Here is an 8788-nt window from a genome sequence, read left to right as displayed (position 1 = left end):
GCTGCATATTAGGGCCTCCCCATCAGTGCTGCCTAATCAGTGCCACCCAAACCTATCAGTGCTACATATTAGTGCCTCCTCATCAGTGCAGCCTATTAGTGCCACCTCAATGCCCCATCAGTGCAGCCTCATTAGCAGTAGCACACATCAGTGAAGGAGAAAAAGTACTTATTTACAAAATTTTGATTAAATGTGATTAAATAAAATAAATACCACCAAAAGAAGCTATATTTGTGTGAAAAAAATTATTTGAGTACAGTGTAGCTTGACTGCGTATTGCGCAATTGTCAAAGTGTGACAGCGCTGAATCCGCTGATAGCTGAAAATTGGCCTGGGCAGGAAGGGGGTGAGAGTGCATGATATAGAGCGAAGTAGTTAAACAATGGACACTTTGCGCTCAATTGTTTTTTGTTTTTCACCCAAGGTCGAGCAAATTATCAGAGCCTTTCGGTGCACACTGCACAGAGACACCAGCAGAATGTCAGCTGTGTGGAAGTATTTTAAAATTAACGAGGACAACCCACGGATTGCAGACTGCAAACTTTGTTCTGCAAAATTATCTAGAGGTGGTACAAAAATCAGTTCTTACAATACCAGTAACCTGATAAAGCACTTGAAATTAAAACATAAAAGTGAGCATGGAGAATTTACCGCTATCGGTAGCAGCAGTAGCACTCAGCAGCCAACTCTGCAGCAAACTTTTGCCAGAAGAGAAAAGCTGTCAAGAGACAACCCCAGAGCTGTACAAATAACAGAGGCGCTCACCCAATTTATTATTCTGGATGATCAACCTCTTTCAATTGTTGAGAACATGGGTTTTCAGCGATTTCTTAATGTGTTGGAGCCGAAGTATGACATTTCCAGTCGCCATTACATAACAGACATCATCTTACCAAAGATCCACGACACGGTTAAAAAGCACATTAACATCATGTTGCAGAAGGACATAAAGGCAATTAGCTTCACCACCGACATCTGGAGCAGTAGTGTGAGTCCACTGTCTCTCATCAGCTTAACGGCGCAGTGGATAGATGGCGAATTCTCTTTGCATCAGGTCATGCTCCACGCTACAAAATTTGAAGGCTCCCACACCGGTCAAGCAATAGCAAACATACTTGAGGAAATGCTTCAGACTTGGGCGATTCTCAAAAGTTCTGTTCATGTTGTGGTCCGGGACAGTGCCAAAAACATGATAAAAGGTATGGAAGTTGCTGGACTTCCCAGTATTTCATGTGTGGCACATACACTGCAGCTTGCTGTCTCAGAGGGACTGTTATCACAGCGCAGCATTGCAGATGCTGTGGGAGTCGGGCGCAGAATAATTGGCCACTTCAAACATTCGAACCTGGCATACTCTCGGCTGCAGGACATCCAGATACAGCTTGGTCAGCCAGTAAGAAGACTCCAGCAAGACGTGCAGACTCGTTGGAACAGCACATTTTACATGCTGAAGTCTCTGATTGAGCAGAAACGGGCCCTTGGAGTGTATGTGTCTGAATATGAGCTCCCTGCCACCATTACTGCAAACCAGTGGAATCTGATGGAGAAGATGGTCAATATCTTGGCTCCCTTTGAAGAGATGACTCGCCAAGTGAGTTGTTCAGATGCATTTGGCTCTGATGTAATTCCTGCAGTAACAGTGCTACAGAAAGTTTTAGCAAAAGTGGATGAGGACCAAGGTATCAAAACAATGAAGAGCACTTTGCTTGCTGCTTTGCAGAAGCGCTTCTCTGATACTGAGCGAAACCCACTTTACTGTATCGCAACTTTACTCGATCCAAGGTAATGTTAATTTTTCTGCTATTAAATGTAATTGTTTTCTTAATTCACAGAAAGAATATGCTGCATTCATTCATTGTTGTTTATTTTTTTCTTCTAGGTATAAAGATCGTTTTTTCTGTAATTCTGACACTTCCAGGGAGGCAAAAGAAATGTTAGTACTGGAACTGCAAAACATTTTTGAAGAGACAATTGAATCTGAGCAGCATGAAGAACCAGCTTCCAAAAGGCCTCACCGTGACCAGCCAGGTACCAGTCTGGACAGTTTATTTGCAGAAATTGCTGGTGAAGGATCATCTACATCTGAGAGCAGTGCTCCAAAAGCTGCTACTATACAGCTGGAAGCTTACTTGGGAGAGATCACTGTACCTCGTTCAGAGAAACCCCTGAAGTACTGGGCAGTTCATAAAGTGAGATTTCCAACTCTGGCTAAAATGGCCCAAAAATATCTTTCTGCCCCATGCAGTAGTGTGGAAAGTGAAAGACTGTTCAGCTTAGCGTCTAATGTCCTTACTGATAGCAGAAACAGGCTTATGGCTGAACATGCAGAGATGCTTTTATTCCTCAAAAAGAATTTGCCACTAACTTTTAAGAAATAATTCTATTTGCTATATTGCCTGTAACTTTTGGTTGGTTGTGTGATTTTTTTTACATTTGTTATTGTTATTGTTATTAATATATTTTGATGTTGTAAAATATATTTATTGTATTTATCGACATGTTCTGTGATAATTCTTTGAGTTTACTGTGTGACACAAGCAAATAAAACAGTTTTATTTTTTTATCTCTTGAGTTACAGTTCTTCATAATTATAAAGAAGATATCATTACTTAGTCTGTGTTGTGGTTTGAAAACTGTCACATGACATTAAAAAAAAGTATCGGTAATCGGTATCGGCGAGTACTTGAAAAAAGTATCGGTACTTGTACTCGGTCTTAAAAAAGTGGTATCGGGACAACCCTACCCTGAACCAAAATTTAAAAAAAAAAATGCGTGGGGGTCCCCTCAAATCCCATACCAGGCCCTTCAAGGGCCTCATCCCCACAACCCTTGCTCTGTGGTTGTGGGGGTATGCGGGCGGGGGGGCTTATCAGAATCTAGAAGCCCCCTTTAACAAAGAGACGCCCAGATCCCGACCCCCCCGTGTGAAATGGTAATGGGGTACAAATGTACCCCTACCATTTCACAAAACAAGTGTCAAAAATGTTAAAAAAAGACAACAGATGGTTTTTGACAATTCCTTTATTAATGTCTTCTTCTTTCCCCGCTTCTTCTTCCATCTTCTTCTGGTCTTCATTCGGTTTTCTTCCTCCATCTTGTTCTTCCCCGCTTCTTCCTCTTCTTCCTCCAATCCTCTGCTTCTTCCTTCGGTCTTCTTGTCCGCATCTTCCTCTGGCTTCTTCTTCCCCGTTTCGTTCTTCGGACGACCCGCATCCATGGGTGGTTTCCGCTGTGTGACGCTTCTGTTCTTCTGACAGTTCTTATATAACTGAGGGCGGGGCCACCCGGTGACCCTGCCCCCTCTGATGCAAGAGGACTTCACAGGGATATCCCTATGGCTTTCCCCGTGATGTCAGAGGGGGCGGGGTCACCCGGTTATGTAACGGCGGTAAAAAAAGTACTAGCGATAGTGCCGGCAGCTATAATGAATTGACAGGTCTCTGCAATACTCATAAAAGTCATTGAAAAAAACGGCCAAAATCTTTTTTAAAAATGCATGGGGGTCCCCCCAAATTCCATACCAGGCCCTTCAGGTCTTGTATGGATATTAAGGGGAACCCTGCACCAAATTTTTTTTTTTAAATGGCGTGGGGGTTCCCCTCAAAATCCATACCAGACCTGATTTTAAGGGGAACCCCGCACCAAAATAAAAAAAAAAATGGCGTGAGGGTCCCCCTAAAAATCCATACCAGACCCTTATCCGAGGACGCAATCTGGCAGGCCGCAGGAAAAGAGGGGGGATGAGAGAGCAGCCCCCCTCCTGAACCTTACCAGGCCACATGCCCTCAACATGGGGAGGATGTCCCCATGTTGATGGGGACAAGGGCCTCATCCCCACAACCCTTGCCCGGTGGTTGTGTGGGTATGTGGGTGGGGGGGCTTATCGGAATCTGGAAGCCCCCTTTAAGAAGGGGACCCCCAGATTCCGGCCCCCCCTGTGTGAAATGGTAATGGGGTACAAATGTACCCCTACCATTTCACAAAAAAAGTGTCAAAAATGTTAAAAAAGAGAAGAGACGGTTTTTGACAATTCCTTTATTAATGTCTTCTTCTTTCCCCACTTCTTCTTGCATCTTCTTCTGGTCTTCATTCGGTTTTCTTCCTCCATCTTGTTCTTCCCCGATTCTTCCTCCGATCCTCTGCTTCTGCCTTCGGTCTTCTCATCCGCATCTTCCTCTGGCTTCTTCTTCCCCACTTCGTTCTTCGGACGATCCGCATCCATGGGAGGTTTCTGCTGTGTGACGCTTCTGTTCTTCTGACAGTTCTTATATAACTGAGGGCAGGGCCACCCGGTGACCCCGCCCCCTCTGATGCACACACCGGGAACCTCTCATGGATGCGGATCGTCCAGAGAATGAAGCGGGGAAGAAGACACTGGAGGAAGACCCTAAAGGGTCTGGTATGGATTTTGAGGGGGACCCCATGCCATTTTTTTAAATTTTGGCATGGTGTTCCCCTTAATATCCATACCAGACCTGAAGGGCCTGGTATGGAATTTGGGGGGACCCCCACGCATTTTTTTTGTTAAATTTTGATTCCGGGTTCCCCTTAATATTCATACCAGACCCAAAGGGCCTGGTAATGCACTGTGGGGGGAACCTCAGGATGTTTTTTTCAATGACTTTAATGAGTATTGCAGAGACCCGACAATTAATTACAGCTACCGGCGCTACTGCTAGTACTTTTAAATGACTTTCTTTTCCTTTAGAAACAACATTTTGCTCTTGACTGTTGTAAACATGGTAAACATGCGCCACTTTACAGACATAATATAGACACCCCCCAGGTATGAAATTTAAAGGAATATTTCACTTTTATTGTTTCACTTTAAGCATTATTAAAATCACTGCTCCCGAAAAAACAGCCATATTTAAAACTTTTTTTTGCATTGATACATGTCCCCTGGGTCAGGACCCAGGTCTCCAAAAACGTTTTAATGACAATAACTTGCATATTAACCCTTAAAATTAGCACTTTTGATTTTTCACGTTTGTGTCCCATAGACTTTAACGGTGTTTGCGTGTTCGAACACATTTTTTGCCTGTTCCAATGTTCTGCTCCGAACTGAACAGGGGGGTGTTCGGCCCATCCCTAATCACTAATTTACTATCAGCTATATCAGTCTGGATGTTACCCCTCTTCCTCAAACTCAATCTATCCAAAACCAAACTTATAATTTTTGCTCCCCCATATGCCCCTTTCCCTTCCCCTGATCTCTCTGTCAAAATCGATATCACAACTATAAGCCCATCCCCACATGCCAAGGCTCTAGGTGTAGTCCTGGACTGAACTCTCCTTTAAGCACCACGTCCAATCACTGTCCAAATCTTGCCGCCTCAACCTCTGCAACATCTCCAAAATACACCCTTTTCTAACCAATGACACAACAAAGCTCTCAATTCACTCGCTGGTCATCTCTCGCCTCGACTACTGCAACTCCCTTTTCATTGGCTTACCTCTACATAGTCTATCACCTCTTCAATCCATCATGAATGCTGCTGCCAGACTCATCCACCTTACTAATTGCTCTGTGTCTGCTACCCCTCTGTGTCAATCCCTTTTCAAAATACTAACAACTACTTACAAAGCCATCCACAATTTAGCCCCCAGCTACATCAGTAGCCTAGTCTCTAAATACCAACCTACTCGTTCTCTTCATTCCTCTCAAGACCTCCTGTTCTCCAGCTCCCTTGTCACCTGCTCCCATGCTCGCTTTCAGGACTTTTCCAAAGCCTCTCCAATCCTATGGAATGCCTTACCCTAATCTATCCGCTTATCTCCTACTCTATTAGCTTTTAGATGATCCCTGAAAACCCTTCTCTTCAGAGAAGCCTACCCTATCCACACCTAACAACTTTATTTTCATTTTCTCCATCAGCTCACCTCCCCACAGTTATTACCTTTTGTTCCACTTGACCCTTCCTTCTAGATTGTAAGCTCTAATGAGCAGAGCCCTCTGATCCCTCCTGTATTGATTTGTATTGTAAGTGTACTGTCTGCCCTCATGTTGTAAAGCGCTGCGCAAACTGTTAGCGCTATATAAATCCTGTATAATAATAATAATTTTTCTTCTCAGTTCCTGTTTTGTCTTTGGAGCAGGAATTGCCACCCTATCTTGCCAATAGGGTGGCAGAAAAATATAAACTGACAGGGTTTATACCCCTCCAATATTCTATCCAAAATAAAACAAGTTTTGCCTTTAGTTCTGCTTTAAGGCAAGAATGCATTAAAAAAAAAGCTAGCATTTAGTACCAATTAGTGCATGGGAAATTACAGTATTTGGTATAAATAACAGACTGAACAGTGTTTTTCTGGTTCATGGCAATGCACTAGTTTAAAAACTTGCAGCATTTGACCCTTTTACTAACACTGACTGTCAGTTAAAAGTGGGCTCTGCAGCTCTGCTCGGATTGCTTCCACATATCCCGGTAATGACCAGTGACATTATCTGTTGCTTTGATTAAAGAAGAGCTTTTACGGGGGCGTGGCCTGTGATGGAGCTGATGGAAGCATAATCCCGGAGCTCCGGTCACCTCGTGGACATAGTGACTCAAAACTGCAACAAAGAACTCAAATCTCACCCGTTCCTGCTGACGATCTGACCCGGGCACACCAAGGGATCATGACCCACAAGAGAAAAGGAGCCTCCAAGCTGCAACGGCTGACGGACTTCTTCAACCACCCGCAGCATGGAGGTAGGCAAAATGGCGCCGGATCCTCATCCACCCCAGCCTCTAAATTCCAGGGCAAAACACATAAAAAGGCCACAACACCCCAGCATAATGACTCCCCTGACAACTATCAGTTCTACCCTTCCTCCCCACCATCAGGGAGCCCAGCCAAGGCTAAATTTAGGCTGGATGAAGCTGGATGCAGCCCAGTGATAAACCCTGTCACTAATTCAGGGGATGACACAAGAGAACTCCCTGAATCAATCACCTAATTTCCCACTATGAATCAACCTGTAATGGATACAGTCCTCAAAGATATGCTGGTATCGCTGAGAAGCACACTAAAAGCATACATGATGAACTGTATGCATAGATTCAGCGGGGGGAATTTGCATCCACCATAAATGAATTGGTAGATGCAAATGAAGAACAGGGAGGAGAATCAGCATGTATAAAAAACAAATTAGCGGATGCTGAAGAAAGGTCTAGAAGGAACAATTTAAAAATAAGGGGGATCCCTGAATCTGTACAGCAATCAGAACTACGGTCTCATGAGACCACTCTGTTCACATCCCTCTTACCTGACCTTTCTGAAATGGAAGTTACCATTGACAGAATACACCGCTTGCCAAAACCATCCTACCTACCTGAAAAAGTTCCTAGAGATGTGATTCTAATCCTCCATTTCTATCACGTTAAGGAACAACTAATGCTGGTGATGCGCAAACAAGAATCCCATCCCAATGCCAAAATCTGCAATTTTATGCAGATCTATCTCAACACACTCTGCAAAAAAGGAAAAACTTGAACACGATCATCAAAGTCCTCAGAAACCATAACATACCTTACAGATCAATCTATCCCACCAAAATTACCATCACAAAAAACGACCAAACAACAAACATACATTGTGGATTCTCCTGAAAAAGGCATCTCCCTACTGACAGATTGGAAAGTACTTCCTGATCCCAGTAATGACAACAACACCAACGCCTACAGGAATGTGCCCAATCCTGAATGGAAAACAGTCACACAAAAGGATGCCAAATCACACATATAACTGCAACTACGAAACAGGAGTCAACATGTGTCCCTTACAAGGTGACCAGGAACAGCTGTTAGCCTTGAACTAACCTCTCAACTCACTTGAGCAGCAGATAGCTGCACACACTGATACTACTTATAGGGTTATCCCCCTATGGGACTTGTTATGGTTAACAAACGATTGAAAGGTTACCTAATGTTTTCTGTTTCATGTTTTTGGACTTTTTTCTTTCTTTTTCTTATTTCTCTAATTACACAGCCAACTGTCAAACTCCCAATACCTTCTATGGAAGACTCTTCAATGCACGAAAACCTGGAGGAGCTGAGTTCTGGAGGAAAGAATTCCCTTCCATGCGTAGGCACAGATCCGCAGTGAGTGAATAAATACAACACACAATCCTATCTCCCATCTCTGCAGTGGCCACAGGAGGGAGCCATTGCTATAACTTTGCTTATACTATACCTACTATACCTACTACTACCACACCTAAAATTCTTACCACCATGGGTATCAATTTTCTGTCTATAAACACCAAGGTACTAACCCTGTAAAAAGGAAATCCATGTGGAGAGAGGTCCTGTCCAATAGAAGCGATATCCTGTGTGCCCAGGAAACACACTTCTGCGATGTATCTCCTCCATCCTGCACACAGGGAAATTTTCCTTATATTTTTACCTCCAACTCAGATTCTAAAACAAAAGGAGTGCTAACTGCAATACGAGGCACTGTGGCATTTATCCTGCACAGGGAAATCAAGCATCCACAGGGAAGCTTCCTGATCCTAATATGTGATATTAAAGAATGTTTGCAGGAGGAAAAAAAGGACAGTGCATCGTCATCACGACATACGAAGTCCCAGAAGTGCAGGTGAACGTTTTATTTTTACCGGCCGGTATATTATTTTATGTAGCAGAGAGATGCTCTCTCTTTTTTAAAAATTTCGGAATAAAATCGTTGGATCTTATACTATGTGGAGCTTCCTTTCTTTTGAGCAGAACATCCGTGGATAGCAGATGTTAGAGGACAGGAGGGAGCACTCACAGGACCACTGTGTCCTGAATTTACTGCATTT

The 8788-nt window shown here is 43.5% G+C and overlaps 1 protein-coding gene across 1 annotated transcript; it reads left to right on the top strand.

Moving 5' to 3' along the window:
• Positions 1–478: 478 nt before the first annotated feature.
• Positions 479–8587, top strand: LOC141133915 (zinc finger BED domain-containing protein 4-like). Its single transcript, XM_073623532.1, has 4 exons — positions 479–1782; positions 1880–2189; positions 6467–6695; positions 8403–8587. Exons 1-4 carry the CDS (start codon positions 479–481, stop codon positions 8585–8587), a joined length of 2028 nt encoding a protein of 675 aa, XP_073479633.1.
• The last annotated feature ends 201 nt before the right edge of the window (positions 8588–8788 follow it).

This window comes from Aquarana catesbeiana, linkage group LG03 (assembly GCF_042186555.1).
Source record: "Aquarana catesbeiana isolate 2022-GZ linkage group LG03, ASM4218655v1, whole genome shotgun sequence".
NCBI lineage: Eukaryota > Metazoa > Chordata > Amphibia > Anura > Ranidae > Aquarana > Aquarana catesbeiana.
This window is presented reverse-complemented; position numbering and strand designations above follow the sequence as displayed.

Bases quoted from the DNA above. Each gene is read 5' to 3' on its own strand.
- LOC141133915 (XM_073623532.1), top strand. From the start codon at position 479: ATGTCAGCTGTGTGGAAGTATTTTAAAATTAACGAGGACAACCCACGG. The intron at 2,190-6,466 runs GTGAGATTTCCA...CTTTGATTAAAG, and splicing joins AGTACTGGGCAGTTCATAAA to AAGAGCTTTTACGGGGGCGT. The intron at 6,696-8,402 runs GTAGGCAAAATG...CCTCCAACTCAG, and splicing joins CAACCACCCGCAGCATGGAG to ATTCTAAAACAAAAGGAGTG.